The sequence below is a fragment of the Anser cygnoides genome, chromosome 4, assembly GCF_040182565.1.
Source record: "Anser cygnoides isolate HZ-2024a breed goose chromosome 4, Taihu_goose_T2T_genome, whole genome shotgun sequence".
NCBI classification, from domain to species: domain Eukaryota; kingdom Metazoa; phylum Chordata; class Aves; order Anseriformes; family Anatidae; genus Anser; species Anser cygnoides.
This window is the reverse complement of record NC_089876.1, coordinates 41464707-41481070: the sequence shown is the minus strand read 5'-3', so window position 1 is coordinate 41481070 and position 16364 is coordinate 41464707. Positions and strand designations below refer to the sequence as shown.

Sequence of the window (16364 nt, the reverse complement as noted above, 5' to 3'; positions counted from 1 at the left end):
TAATTCTCTGTTTGTGTACATCTTCTTTTCCAAACTCAACTGAGTAATACTGTGCATATGCGCTTGACATGCTGCAGAAATCATTTTAAAGCTTTGTCTGCATAGGATATAGACTTGCAGTCCTTGCAGAGGTCACAAACCGCACCATTTGAAGTGCTTGCACTTCACTGAATACAGAAGAAGTGTCTGGTACTAAGTGATAAATTGTGCTGTGGTGGATTTGAATTAAAATGTCTTGTTTCTCATTGCAGGCATCTTTTTCACAAGTCCTGTGTAGACCCCTGGCTGCTAGACCATCGTACCTGCCCTATGTGTAAAATGAATATTTTAAAAGCTCTAGGGATCCCGGTAAGCACGTTGCAGAGGAGCTGGTTGGGGCAGATGGGAAACGCCAGCCACTTGGTTGCATCCCCAGTCCTTTGCCTGTCTGTTCCCATTCTACTCTTCCTGCCACATTATTGATTTGTTTGTTAATTTGCTAAAGGTAATACAAGCTGAAATGTGTGACTCGACCTCTCTCCTGCATCCCACTTCTATCAGCAAGAAAGAATGCGTGTTGAGTGTTGGGGTTTGTGTGTCTGTGACGCCCGGCCCGGCTTATCGAGCAGGGGATTGCTTACTGGTGTTTCAGTGGATTTATACATTGTTTTGTACAGCTTTCATTTGTGTTTTAAATCAGGGCTGTGTTTTTTTGTTTGTTTTTTTTTTGTTGTTTTTAATTCCACGCACAATTCAAATCTCAAAGCAGAAGGTCTACAAATAAAAATTTCCCTGATATACCAGTTGAGAACAGCTAATTGCTCATTCGAGGAAGCCAAATCTCTTTTCTGTCAGATTTCTCTTAAAGTCTATCTGTAGCAAGCTCTGTATTGCTAATTCCAATTAGGAATATGTCTACCAGTAACTAAGCATGTGGCAGACCCCATGCTAAAAAAGAAGTGGTTAAGCTCTTTGCTACTTGGTACAATTAGGTGTGGTTAGAACTTGTTAAAAAAAAAAATAAATCTTTTTAGGTTGCTTGTTTCTATCCAGATAGTACATGTACTGTCTGCCAGTTTCCTAACTGCAGTTATCACAGAGATCAGGGGCTTCTCCAGGAAGAAGCGAGTCATTTCTCACAGCATGCGAGGCGTGCCATGTGATAGTGAAGTTCAATACTGAAGCACTGGTCAGTACATGAACAGGTGCTCTAAACGCCCTCCCCAGTTACATGCTAGCTCACATATGAGAGAGCTGTATAAAATAAAATAGCTCGCAGAATTACAGAATGGCTGAGGTTGGAAGGAACCTCTGGAGATCATCTAGTCTAGATGTTAAGGTCTTCCCAGAAAGTTTAGTACCATCTGTCAGTATTTACATCCAGAATATGGCTCTCAGACTTCACTGGCAGCTGCTGAAGGCTAAGCATGTACGCAAATCAGACAGGTTGTCTGAGGCTGGGTACATCAAGGGGAGGAAAAACGTGCCTACAGACCTCTTGCAAAAGTTTTGGTTTACAAGACTGGCATTACTATACATGAACAGCTCTGTAGCAGCAGGTATAGAATCTAATTGCCACAACTAGGAGTTAAAAGCACCATTCAGTTTCCTCAGCCTTTGTTTTAGCTCTCACAGCCCCTGGTCTTGTTGTCTCTGTACTGTGTGGCAGAAGGGGGATCCATTCTGCTTCCTCAGTGAGAACTTTCCACATGGAGATTCTGTGGAAATAGCTATACTGATCTTGTAATTAAGGATACTGTTGTAACCCACATACACAACTGGGTCAAATTAAGATTTCAGAGTCAGCCTCAGCACTGGTCTGTCTTAACATCCAAGTGTTTGATTTTTAGTGTTAATGTTCCACTAGCCAAGTTTGTTCAAAGGCTTTTATTTTATTAATTTCTGTAAAAAAATTCCTAGTATGTTCTAAGATGACAAACTGAAAACAGCCTGCTCCATCATTTGGAGAAAGCATACTGGCTGCCACGTGCATGAGGCATTGGTTAAAGTTAGGGAGGGAGAGGGAAGAACTGCATGTTAGCTTTACCCCTTGAGGTGAATTACAGTAGGAACGGTTGTCCATGGGAACTGGGAACATACGGTAGCCTTCATGTCAAGGGTTTCCTCTGGCTGACAGCAAAGGGAACAGGAGTCTGAGAGCATCTGGTAGCTTGGGGGTTAAAAATTCTTGTACTGCTATCAGTTCCTGCTCTGTTTTCTCCGCTTTCTCTTTTTAAAATCTGCCTTAACTTCTGCTGCTGCTTCTCCTACCTTGTCTCTTGTCCCTGCTTCTTCTCTGCATAGCCCCCTCCTGCCTGGTGTCACTGCCCATGCTTCTGCTCCCTGCTCATCTCACAAGACCTCTTCTCTACCTGCACAGACACTGAGCATCCTCACCCTTCTCCTTGCCCCATAGCAGCAGCTTGGGGCAGCTTGGGAGGGTGTTGGTCCTGTGCAGTGGTTTCTGGTGGCACAGCCAGCTTCCTGGCACCACACAAAGCCCTGTTCTCTTTGGAGCCTGCAGTTGTCAGTCCCTAATAAGCCACCAGGCTCCAACAGCACACATGAACTGATTTTTTCAGAGGCTCATAATTTAGCCAGATGTCAGTAGGCTGTTGTGGGAAAAGACATTTCCCGGGAAGAAGCTGTAAAGCTCTAGGGCTTCTCAGCAAGAGGTGGCAAACGCTTCTGTAGAGTGGATAAAGCAAAATGCCATTCCCTAACCACGTTCTTGAGCCTTGCTGAGCCATCTTAGCTGAAATTTCCACAGAGAGAAAAGAAGCCTTAGGCAGGCAGCAGTCTCTGATGGGAGGCTTGAGCACCAATTTGCCAAGGACCTTTGCAGACTTCACAATGGGAGGAATGAGGAAATCTTACCATAGGCAGGACTATTAGTTTTTCTACTGCCAGCTGAATGTTTGTCCTATGGTTGTTGTTAAAGAGCTGGCTTGTGCAACTGTGGATAGATTGTGCTTCATTTAGCAGGAAGACCTGGGATTTTCCAGGAAATGGTTGGTTAAAAAAGAAATTTCTAAATATTTCAATTCACTTCACATCTAAACTCTCCATTTAATTTGTAACAATGACTTCAGATTATCTGCCCTAAAACCAGGATCTTCAGGCTGCAGTGAGGCACTAAACTGACTGCACTGATTTTCACGGTAGCTGAGCACCCTAACATCCCAGCTTTTCACCGTGGCACTCTGCAGCTCCAGAGGATAATTAACTGAGTATCTATCAGCAAACGTTTGGAGTAACCTTTTCCACCGTCGCTGTGCTGGTGAATCCAGCTCACAGACTTTTACCTCTTTCGGCTGTAATATTTGAAGTGAATTATCAGTGCAAGTGACTTTCACTTTCAAAGACCTACATTGCTTTTGGGATGATCATATCACATAAAATAGTTTCCTTCTGCTTCTCCCTCTTTTCTGCAAATATCTGCTGGATAAGCAGACAGCTGCATTTTTGGCAGCAGATTGGATGACTTGAAGCTATTCACTAAGAGCCTTAGCCAAGCGCTCAGAAGTCAATACAAAGCCTTCCCTTGACTTTAGTGGAATTGTGCCCTCAAAGCACTTACATGCAGGGAATGAGTGAAACCAATATAATTAAACTTAGAAAATGTATCTGGGTCACCCTGACAGCAAAAAACTTAATGTAGTTTTTTCGATCAGTATTTTATATCGTTAGTTTTATAGTATACTGCTTAATTTGCACTATTTTTCCAACTAAAATGATTCAGGAGTAAAGGGATTAATTATATCAAGCAATGTTATCTTAGCATCTTTTTTATGTTTGGTTTGGCTTTCAATTATTTTTAAACGTTTAAAAGTTAGTGATAAAGCCCCATTCTAGGAATAACTGGAATCAGAGCAAAGGACAGACAACTGATCCCCTGAAAAAATTTTGAAATAATTTTTCTTAGAGTACAAAATAAAAAAGCAGGTCTTTTTTCTTTAAGATATACTGCCCTCAAAGTCAAATGTAATTTTAAAATGAAATTCTGAAGGCATTTGTTATAACAGCTGAGGGTGAGGGAAAGAATGGTAAATCTAATGAATGATTTGGATCCAAGGCCTACAGATGAATAATTGGTGTTTCACTCAGAAAAGTACAAGTTTGGTGGGTTTCATTAAAGTCACGTGTAGCTGAATGTGCCTTTATCCCAGTTGTGAGGAGCGCTCACTGCCTGTGGATTAGGTTGGAGCCAGACAATGGCAATTGTAATTTTTATCCCAAACTTCGGCTTGTGGATACAAGTCATCTGAGGATTGCGTAAAGTTCACGTCTTTTTCATTAGGAACATTTGTGAAAAAATACTCAGGAGATGGCAACAATCAGACGGAATATATGGGAAAAGAGAAAGCATAGTAAGGTCCTACTTCTGCAAAAAATGCAAGCATATGGTAACCCCCAGAGTTCAAAGGGATTACTCTTGTGCTTAAAGCTAAGCCTCTGTTTATGTCTTTGCTGTATATTTTACTTACTTTCTAGATGGCTGCTGTTGGAGACAGACAGGTTCTGAGAATTTTCAGAAATGCCTTAGTAAGTGAGACACCTAAGCATAGCAAAAATCAGATCTGTGGAGCAGGTTCATCACCTCTTGACTTTAGCCATCCAGATGCTGGATTTCCAGTCTAGCAGCTTAAGCCCCCTCTCTGTTTAGTGGTGAGCAGTAGGAAGGTAGAAAGGGCAATTCATAGCACTTACCGTAGGGCGGGATGAATCACACAGCAAAATTATCTCAGGCTATTGAAATTAGAGGAAGCCCAACTGACTGATCCAGATTAGCCTTCTGACTCCTGGACAATAATGATATACATAAATTTATGTTTCCTAGCTTAACAATGTATCTACGTAATTGCAGCTCAACCTTGCAATGCCCCTCTGTCATTTTGGGCCTGCCAAACAGTATCCTCATTTCTGAATTATCCTTGCTTTTTGTTATGGTAGGTTAAAACTTCAAGTCCAGATCTTGAAATAGTTATGCAAAAAAGTTTTCTCCATGCCTTGGGGAGAACTAGACCCAGCTGTGTGGGATAATGGCACAAGAATCTGTTTCCTCGGAGAGCAAAAAGAACCTTTTACTCCTATGTTTTACGCCAGTGTTTATGGGGAGCTCCATAGAAGTCACTGCTGTGTGAAGGGGAGCATCAGACTTTTAAACAGGCCTAGAGAAATCAGGGGTGGGAATTAGTTGACTTCTTAGTTGCCCAGCTTGGATGTGGTCTTCTTGCTGGACAAACAGCCCTCCCTGCCCACTTGAATGCTCAGTGTTCTCCCCAAATAGGTGCTTTAACGTTAAGGATGCAGTGCAAAAGGTGCACACCAAAACACCCTCTCATTGCTTCCCTGTAAGCTCAATAGAAAGGCAGGCACTTGACTTGAAAAGCTTGGCCCATTCTGTAGGGGTAGTCATGTTCACTATAAAACTGCAAGAAAGAAGAAGTTACAGAGAACTTCCATCCGTGCTGTCTGAATCACAAACGAAGAAAGAGTCTGATCTAAATAAAACTCTTCAATTTTCCAATATTGTTTGTTTGTTTCTTTTCTCATCATTTTATTTATGCAGGAAATACAGCATTAGCAAAGAAAAAGATCTTTTCATGTTAAAATACTGTCTTATCAACAGTTTTAGCTTCTATTTTCGCACCCCACACATAGATGCGCCCACAGGCAGTTCCATGAATTCCTATTCCTGAAAGGTCTGATATCAGCTCAATAAAATGTATATTTAGAGAAACGATAATCATCCCCCTTCAGCTACTGTCTGTGTTTACATTCGTAATCTGACTCAGCAATCTGCCTGTGTTGAGCAGATCATATCAATAAGTGAACTATTTTTTCAATTTACATGCTCCCAAAACCTTTAAGAAGTATAAATAAGGATATTTAGAGATTGTAAGTGACAGTCTAGCACTGAATATTTCCAATGCATGCTTTGGATCTCTCTTCCAACAGATTGCATTAATAGGTTTTAAGCAAGCAAACTGTGCATGTTTATTCATCTTATGTTGCCATTTTCAGTACTTGTTCATAAGCAGTTCCATGGGAATCAAGAAAATGACAATAGGAGCAGTGGGTTTAAGAGAAAATGAAAAAGCCTAAAAAAGTAGGAGCAAGTAAATTAAGCGTTTTTATAAAATCAAAGCTCACTTTTCTTCTTTTTCTTCCCATTAGCCAAACGCGGATTGCATGGATGATATACCTCCGGACTTGGAAGCATCCATAGGAGGACCTCCAACCAACCAGATAACAGGAGCCAGCGATACAACAGTGAACGAGAGCTCTGTTGCTCTGGATCCCCCGGTGCGGACTGTGGGAGTGCTACAAGTCATCCAAGATGTAGACTCCTTTCCCCAGGCTGGGGAGGGTAACTTCACAACAAGCAGTAAGTTCCTCTTTCTGGCAGAATTTGCTCTGAAAGAAATTATTAGAAACCTGAATCACAAACCGATATTTAATGGGGGAAAATGGCCTTTGAGGCCTTTTTTACTGGAGCAGTGACCTTACCTTAAGCCAAGTGGAAATCTACAGGGTAAGTAGATGTAACTATCATGTCATTCTGCTGCGGTGCAAACACTCCCAGCCTGTGCGCAAATCTGTGTGTAGGATAACAACCTCTAGTTGGAGTCCCCCACACGGACAGAAGAACAAGCTATTTCAGTCAATACAAAGAAATACAAATTTATGGTCATCTTCAGATATTGTTTACATGTCCTTTGGCCTGCCTTTCTTCACTGGCCTATGTGACCATGTGGAAGTTATTACCTGCGTATCATAAGATAAATAGTAAATGCAGCAATCACTTCCACTGCCTTTGGACAAGAAAAAAAGAATGTTGAATTCTGTTTTTGCCTTTCTTTTTATCTTCTTACGCCAACTGAAGCTTGTCTGATTATTTATTCATACTTGAATTTCTCATTTCATAAGGATTGATGGTCCTGCACTTGAAAACTTGAGCATGGTGAAATAATGCTGCCGATTTGTACTAAAAAGGAGGAATTTGGAGGTTTTCAGTGTAGTTTTTGCTTGTTCAAGAGGTGCCATTTGAGCTAGTAACCCTGAAAATGTCTGCATGGCTCTGTTTCTAATGTTTCTGATGTTCATTGTTGAAAATCTACTTCTGACAGTTTGAAAAGAATGGTTGTCAGCTGTTTTGAGTGAGGATTGTTTAAAATTCTCACTTTTAGATAAAATAGCAGATCAGTAGAAAATACATATCTGTTTGATACCAGTTGGTGCATTAGTATTGACAAGAATATTGTAGAAAATCATCAGATATACTTGAAGGGAGGTAGAAGAATGTGATAAAATACAGGCTTGTATATGTAGCCAACACAGGTCCTGGAAAAAAATAATATTTTCAAGCATTTTTACGTACTACTCTGACCCTGGGTGTGACGCCAAAAAAATGTGATGTGTAAAAAATGGGAGAGACATGAGAGGGCTAGGCTGAAATGATCATATTTTCCTTCATGTTGCAGCCACTGTCATGGCAGTGAAAATAACTTCTGGAAATACTGGACTTGTGACCTTAGCCATAAATGACCCAGAAGTGGATTTTTAAACTCGTCTTTTGTGGATTAGGTACTTGTTTCAGTTTGGGTCCTTTTATGGTCAAAATACTGGATCCAGCAAGGGGTGTGAGCAGCAAGGTTATAGACCCGGCTGTGATCCGTGGCCAGCCTGTCAGCTGGTGGGATATGACTTTCTCAAGCCTCCTTGGGTGCTGGCAAGGGCTGTTCAAAACAAGATGTTATTTTGTTCCTTCCAGTAATTGTTTTTAAATACATTTGAGGCTGATTTAAACTGTGACGGAAAGATTTTGCCACAATGCTACTAAAGGCTGAGATAGACTCTGGTCTCAGCTGTACCCTCTGAGTGCTCCTGAAGCCAGCAGCTCCCCTGGTAGATAACTACCCTTGTCCCACTGCTCTTTACAAGGTTCAGGGCTGAGGTAGGGAAGAAGGGCCATGAGTGTCCTTTACTCCCACAGCTGTGTGGCCCAAATTGAGAAAAGCCAGCAGCCTGGTGTAAAGCCCAACGTTAGGGGCAGTTCATGCTTTTCATCCCAGGATCTTGGCATGCCAAGAAGCAGTTCTTTTGGTTTGTCGTCAGTGGTAACAATGGTGTAGAGGCAGCCAGGGAGCACAAGAGCTGTAACTCTCCAGCCACGCTCTCCCCCTCCAGGTTTGTTTTGAGAGTTTGCAAAAGCATTAGTGTCCATCCAAACACATTTGTTCTTCATTTTCCACGTTGCCAGCTACGTAACTAGTTGAAAAAGTTACTTTGAGTCAGAGGAGCGCAACAGGGCTGCAGATGCTTTATTTTGCCTTTATGCCCTCCCTTTTTTCCCTTGCCTTTGATGACACTGGGCAACAGTCCCTAACACCTGGCAATCCTGAGGGCTGACAGCAGAGTCCATGGATGAGAAACTTGCACCAAGGCCAGTGGGTCTGTCTCAACACTCAGGTAATGAGGCAACAAACCACAGGGCTCCCAGAGCTCACTCACACATCATTGATATGTTGTAGCCAGGAATCTTCATCTGGATTTCTCATCTCACAGTGGAATACAGAACTTGAATACTAGTCAGTTGTAGGTGTGGAAGTTTACATGCTGTCATCACCACATCCAAAGTGGTGCAATTTGCAGTAGTTCCCAGAAGCAGAGCCATTTGGTCTCTTTTTGTAGTGGAGCTCACAGCAAAGATGAGCTCCTTGGAATCAGCCCCAGCTTCCAACCATCAGTGCTGGGAATTTGTACCTCTAGCTGGCATATGTGGCTTTGAGGCTGTTCAGGCACTCTGAAAAGTAGAGCTTAGCATCTCAGGCAGCCTGAACTCTAAGTCAGTGAAAGGGAGCATCCAGAACCACCATATAGTTGTGGTATGAAACCAAATGCTAACTAAATCAGAGGGTAACTGTAGGCTAAATAGCTGGGTCGTAGCTGTCATATAGTTGGGATTTAATAGGCATTGCGACTGCATATTGTATTCATGCTTTGTATTTCTTATTTCCAGAATCCTCATAGTTACACAAGGCTAAGCATGCCCTTTCTGTGAACTATCCTGCCTGGGAATTTATATGTGCTGACACTGATTGCTCCTAGGAATTTTTGCTGAAGTTACTGGATTCTGGCCTCTTTACACAGCATTGGTGACAGGAACATACTCCGAGGCTGAATCTGTGATAGAAGTTTTTCTTCCTCTTGTTACTGAGTCTCTGTAGACTGCCTCCAGTGCAGACTTGACATGGCAGCCTTTACCCAGCACCACAAGCACCCATCTTTGCATCCCTTCTTTTTCCTGGCGATGTTCAGTGGTCCATGACATAAGGGACTTGCTGCTTCTTCCCACCCATTTCTGCAATACTTTTTGCTTAATTGCTGTTGCATCCTTTTGGTTTGTTGATTAATCATTCTGGTATTGTTTTCTTGGTTTGGTTTTAATTTCCCTTTCCAGCGAGCATTCAGAGCCAGAAGGGCTCCCACAGTGTGTCTGGAGGGAGGATATTTCCAGAGTACTGTTCACATCGGGTGAAATTCTGTCTCCATTGAAATCTGGTGGCAAAGCTCCCACCTACTTCAGTGAGAACAGTTTTTCATTTCTGGAACTCGGACTGTGCTTTTCTTTTTATTTCTGTGAGTGTGCTCAGCAGACATTTCCTCTTCTCTCCCTCCCTTTTTCTCCCCATGCTCCTGAACAGCTAATGGCTTCCAAAGGACCCTTGGCAATGTGGTGTGCTGCAAACATCTGGATGGTCTTCACGGGGGGGGGCCTGTCCCTAGGGTTCCTTGCTAAACCAAGCTTCTCCTGTGTAGTAGCACTGAGCACTAAAAAATTGGATGAGCAGTACCTCTCAGCTGGCTTCTACCGAGATCCAAGCCCTCATCAAGCCCCATCCCTTGGGCATGTCTACAGGCCAAAGACTGTTCAGTATTTAGTCTTAGTGACTGCTTTGTGGTGGGATTTCATGCAGGATCCTGGGATAGCGTCTTAAAATGTGGTATTTCTGTAATCAGTTGCTGAAAATGGATGGATGGAAAAAATGAAAAACTGGAATTGGGGGAAAAAAAGGAGCATGAAAAAATGAGTGAAATACATAAGAGTTCATCTCAGCAGAGTTTCCTGCTTTAACCTATTAGAGCAGGTCCAGAGGAGGGCAATGAAAATTACCAGAGGGCTGGAACACCTCTCCTATGGAGAGAGGCTGAGAGTTATGGTTGGCCTAGAGAAGAGAAGACTAGGGAGAACTTACTGCAGCCTTTCACTATATAAAGGGCACCTACAAGAAAGATGGAGAGAGACTCTTGGGTATGTAGTAACAGGACAAGGGGTAATGGTTTTAAACTAAAAGAAGGTAGACTTAGATTTTGTATAAGGAAGAAGTTCTTTACTGTGAGGGTGAGGTACTGGAATGGGTTTCCCAGAAACGCTGTGGATGCCCCATCCCTGGAGGTGTTCAAGGCCAGGCTGGATGGGGCTTTGGGCAACCTGGTCTGGTGGGAGGTGTCCCTGCCCATAGCAGGGGAGGTAGAACTAGATGGTCTATAAGGTCCCTTCCAACTCAAACCATGTGATGATTCTATGACTCTATTAATTTTCAACTTTCAAGATGGTATGAAAGAAGATAAAGATATTTTTCCCCAGTAATGCATCATAGCAATTTGTGCTGCCCAATTTTTTAGTACTGAGTTATACAAAATGTCAATATAACATCTTTGAAAAATCCAGCATGGGTGGAATTTCCTGCTTTACAGACATCGTGAGTGTGAGCTAGACTAAGGCTTAATTTGGCTAAGGTCTGAACTTGAAGAGGTTCTGAGCTGCACCAGCTTTGGAGGAGTGGAAGGTGGATTTGGGATTTGATACTTAGCAATATTGTTTGGGTCAGGCTCAGCCAGGATTGAATGATATGGTTTAAAAATGTAGTTCACTGGGGAAGTAGCATCTAAATGCTTTAAAGGTTGTGTGACACTTGCAAGAGAAAAAGTAGATATTTATTTTTTTCATCTTTTATAGCATCTATGATCATTAATGTCCCTCAACCCATGTAGCATTTGATAATCTCTGCAGTAGATAATAGGCACTGACTGAGTCTTTGCTCTGTGTTGGTAAATACCCCTAGATTTTCAATTTAGACAAGCTTTTATCCTCTCTTCAGTGTGATGTCCTGTCATTACTGCGTGAGGCCTCAGAAATCCCACCAGCGCTGTCTCTGTAGTTGGAGTAAAATTCATAAATAATTCTACTGCAAAGATGGGCAGAGGTTTTAATATGAAAAACCACAAACTCTCCCCAAAGGTGTCTCATTACCTGCAAAGTCTGCTGAGTTTGGCAGGCTGTAGAGCAGCATTGGCAGTCCAGGGGATATCAGCAGTTCCTTTTCTGCCTCCCATTTTGTGTCTTCCGTAAAACCCTGCCAACAAGTAGCTTGTCATGACTGTTAGGACACTTTCAAGTGTCTTCGATAGCTCTTCATTAAATCTATTAATATAACTTCTCAAGTAATTATTTTGATCTGTGTATGTCTAAAATGTCTTTGTGAAGAATAATCAGCCTTTGGAAGAGGATGAAAGTGCATGATAAGAGTCTGATCCACTGTTGTCTTGCCACCACTTGACTGTTCTTCTTTGCTATTAATAGGGTTTTATTAAGCAGAAGTAAAGGGGGAGGAAAAGGTGGGAAAAGTCCCTAGACAGTAGTTAATACGGAAAGTTATTAACACTTGTGTTAGCACCTAACACAATCCTGGAGACAGAATACTGATGGGACCTAGTTAAAGACTGAGCAGATTAGGTCCCATGTGCCCGGGGTATGACATAAGTCCTGGTGACTCTATTAAAAGCTTGTGCGGGTGTTGCACCAAATAGTTATCACGGACTGAAAATTCCAGTGAGCTGAGGTCCTACATTTATTTTGAGACTCACACCAGTGCCAACATAGCACTGGTGGTTTGGAAGGCCAGCAGTGGTTTGAAAGGGTCACCAGGTGAAACGTAGCTGGCACTAAAAATGTTTTCTGCATTGTTACGTATACCTTAAAGACTCCTGCCAGGCTATGTGAGTGGATAGTGAAGCTTTTCGGTTATAAAACTACTCTTCCTTTCCATATGTTGAGACATGAAATTCAAAGCATTTCTGTACAGCAAATAGCAGAAAGATGTTCAAAATGCAGCGAAACAAGGACCAATTTAAAATCTTTTTTTTTTTTTTTTGGTTTGGTTTTCTGTTTCACATCTGCTATGTACATTGTCACTGGATATAGAGCAAGCAGGAAACTATGGTTTTTTTCCAAATGTCTTTTATTCCCCTTAGACACGCTGAGCTGTCCCTGTGGCGTTATCAGGGTGCAGAGTAGGTACATGTGGTAGTGACTCCATCTCAGCCTACAAGACTTGTGCTTCTCTCCTGCAGAAAGCCACGGGGCAGTGGTAGAGGAAGATGCTGGCCCAGACTTGGTTTCTGGAAGAGGGTGATGGTCTTTGCCCAGTGGTTTAGACATAATTGTGAGAAAAATCAGCATCCCATCATGAGGTCTGTGAAATGCTGGGGCAACAAGTTTTTAAATCATTGCAAAAACAGTTCTGTGGCAGCCGTGCAGCCGAGGCTGGGGAGGCTAAGAAGTAAATAATGTACTTCAGTAGTGAAGGCTTCCATTTATATGTCTCTGCATACCATTGCTGTGGCAGCTACCAGCTTGCCTCTGTCTGTCACAGATTACTTATTCCTGCCTCTGTGTTACCCTTCTGCTGTGCAGTTATGTTGCGAGCCCAGTTCAGAAGCTAACCATTTTTTCCTGGGTTATTTTCCATTTGGATCAGTTCCCTGATGCAAAAGTAGTTGTGCCAGTACAATGGGAGGAAAGAAATGTGGAATACAAGAGAAGAGAGGACCGAATAAGCCAGCTATAACAATGCTATTGCCAAAAACAAGCTCAGTATCTCAGAAGTACAGCTAGACCCTACACAGCTGTCTGTTTTGCCCAGAAATCAGAATAAACAAATAGGCAAAGTAAATAAGAAGTTTCAAATTTCATTTGAATTGTCACACCAGAGTATACAAGCATCTTGTTAATGGTGTCTGAATATGAAAGACATAAGGGATTTATTATCTATTATGATGAAACTCAATTAGTAAGGAAAAGTGCCATTGTAAAAATTGTGATGGCACACAAATATGTCCCTAGAAATACCATTTCCAATTGTTCTGCTCGTGCATTATATGTGTACGGGGAGAAGGGGATCTGAGGACTGGGATCGGGGTGAGGTAACTTATGTCTTTATTTATACTTCACTGTCTCAGGCAGGCATCTAGATAAAACATTGAACAACAACGTGTTTAAAGAAAAATCGACAAACAATGTAGAGTCAAATACAAATCTGAACTGCAGAGAGATGACTTAATACTAGTTGTTCTCTTTGATTTATTCTTGGAGAATGAAAGCCTTGCCTTGCAAGAGATGTTCAGCATTTTACATGCAACCTGCTTGATTATTTGGGATTCAATCTCACGTCTCTAATGTCTGTGGAGTTTTTGTTCTCATCAGTTTTTACACAAAAGCCTCCACTGAAGTCATCAGGAAGAGCTTTTAAAGTTACAATGTTCTACAGAGATTCTCAATCTTTTTTCTGATCAATTCAGGAACAAAGACAAATGGGAGACACAAGGGACCAGCTGGGATCAGTACCTGAAAGTAAGAATTAAGAAGTCAGACCAAGCAGCAGCCCTGTAGCTGGGCAGGCAGAGAAAAGGCAGGCTTCCAGGGTCAGTCCTGCTGGTTGCTGCCATTGTTTCAAGCAGATAAGCAAAGCAAAATTAATGCTTGAATGTACTGCACAGACCCCAGAAACCCCTGTCAGGGTCTACTGTAGCAGTCATTATATATACGGATAGTAATGGATGGGGCCACTTCTGAAAAATTCAAGGGTTACATTGCATACATTAAATTGCGCATACAGAAAGCAAACAAATCTAATAAATTTAGTGGGGAAAGAAACGACAGTGAAAAGCCAGCTGTGCCTACGGGAGAGTGAAAGCATGAGGCTGAGATACTGGAGTGGCTCAGAGAAAGTAGTGCTGTATTTGCCACAGTCATCTTTGATGCTGCTTTTATCGCTTCATAATGGAATGCACATTTGCTCATGCGCTCTCATAGTGTCACGACAAGTTTGAAGGTGACTCAAATGAAGAAGTAAGCCAGGCATGAGCTCTACGGATGTGCTGTTTCTAGTCATTGTGTTTTTCTCCTTATTCATCTAGGCTAGTCTGTGAACATGGAAGAAAATCACTTTGCACCTGGAAACCATCTGGTTTCTCACAAGCATTTAAGGGATCACAAGTGTGCTTGCACGTACATTTCGTGTGTTGTAACCAGCAGGTCTGAGTTTCCTTTAGAAACAGAGTAAGTGAAAGAGCTGTGCGTGTGCATGCCTGTGTGGTTTTGTTTGACAGATAAATAGTGTTTCAGGAGATATTTGGCCTGCAAGAAGTATCCAAAAGTGATGTTCTTTAAGTTTTCTCCAGATTCTTGTAGGGACAGCAAAAAAAAAAAAAAAAAAAAAAATTTGTAATCGTATTTGCTCATGGAAGGAGACCAGCCATGTCCTAGTGTGTTTTTGAGACAGCTCTTTCTTTTGTTACTTACCTCCAACTCCAGCTGAATTCAGGGTGCTTCAGGGATGCTTGAGGGTGACCCCAGCGGCCAGGTGAGTTCACGTAGGTGTGAGAGTTCTCACTAAATCTTTAGGAACTGGACTCATCTCCTTGTGCTGGGTATGGGCAATTTTAAGTGAAGATAGCTCCTGAAGCTGATGCTTTGAAACTGATAGACCAGGTGGAGAAACTGGCTTTGGGTGCCTATGGAAAACATGAATGACCAGAAGAAATGTAGGTAACAGGTCAAGCCCAACATCCGAAAGGAAATATCCCAGCTGCTGACCTGAGTATTAGGAAAGGATTTTCTCCTGCCTCAGGGTCTGGGGGGAAGAGAGAGGTGGGTAGGTCCTGATATTCTTAGATGCTGAAAATAGGACCACACAGTTGTTTTCCAGCCCAACTAGATGCCATCTTTGCCATTCTAGTGACAAGGTCAATATCCTGAGGCATACACTGAGGCTGTACTCAGCATAGTGCACAGTGGCATCAGAGCTGCATTAATGAATATCTGGGCTTCCAGAGTGCCCATGGAATGTATGATGGAATATCCACTCAACTCGGTATGACTATCTTTCGCAAGTGCAGACCTGTGACTGTTCTTGTCATTGTAATTCATATGAAACATATCTATCTGAGGCACTCAGAGAGCAGACAAGAACATACAGTCTGTTTTGACAGTAATTAAACCCCATGTTAATACAGATATTAATGTGCAAAACAACTTACGTGGAGATCTCTGTGGTGAATTTCTGTTATGTTTGCCACTATCTTGGTAGCATAGTGCTGTAAGACAGTGAAGAGCCATATTCCTTCAGGGAAAATGCATTGAAAATGTATAGAACAAAGATACTACTGGCAAAGTCAGAGAAGCATAGCAGAATATGAAAAGCACTTAGCTAAAATAGCTTTATTAGATTGTAACATCTCAGTGAAAAAAAAAATAAATCACCCGAAAAAGGTTTCAGATCTGCCAGTTCCTTTTGCAGTTAGGTAAATACGGCAATATCCTCAGCTGCTAATATTTCTTTGGAAGGCAGCCTCCAAATGTGATGTCAGGTACATATGACAAACCTTGCTTCAGGTTTTGCCTCGTGTGCAGGGGATATTGAAGATGAGACATTGCTAAACTTTATTACTTCTTTATAATTGCTTTTTGAAAAGGTAGTGGCACCAGAAAATTGTCTTTCTACGCATGAAAAGCTATCAGTCTGTAAGGCCAAAATAGTCTCAGAGTAGGATACTTTAGAAAAATGACCCTCTGCAACCTGCTCTGGGAGATGTAATGTGCATTCCCAGATGCTGAGCAGCTTGCAGCCTAAAGGTACGCTTTAAAAGAAACACTTTTTAAGAAAAGCTGTGATAGGAAGACTGTATTTTCAGTTGTTCACCCTCAAAAGTGCCTTGTTAAACTGCCGTAATGGCTGCATATTCCACAGGGTGGAAACAATTACAGTTGTTTGTAGTAATTGTTTCTTCTGTTCTGTCTTTTTTAAATTAATTCTAAAGTTTCTTTGTGATTATGATTGAAACATGCAAGTTCACTTCCCTTGGAAAAACAGAAAATACACTGTAAATTTATATTCAGCTTCTAAGAGCCCTCTTTTCAGACTACATAAATAGTGTAACAATATTTTACCTGTAGTTTACAAAACAAAACAAAACTCCCAAGGTCTAAATAGTCTTCTGGAACCACCACTGCTTGAAGAGTATACAGTTGAAATTGA

At 41.8% G+C, this 16364-nt stretch overlaps 1 protein-coding gene across 2 annotated transcripts in view; it reads left to right on the top strand.

Annotated features, from left to right (window-relative positions):
- RNF150 (ring finger protein 150) overlaps positions 1-16364 on the top strand; it is a 121062-nt gene that overhangs the window by 82065 nt on the left and 22633 nt on the right. For both annotated transcript variants that reach the window (XM_066996690.1, XM_066996689.1), the window contains exons 5-6: positions 252-348; positions 6160-6370. In XM_066996690.1, the coding sequence (XP_066852791.1) occupies positions 252-348; positions 6160-6370 (308 nt within the window). The remainder of the gene's footprint in view (positions 1-251; positions 349-6159; positions 6371-16364) is intronic.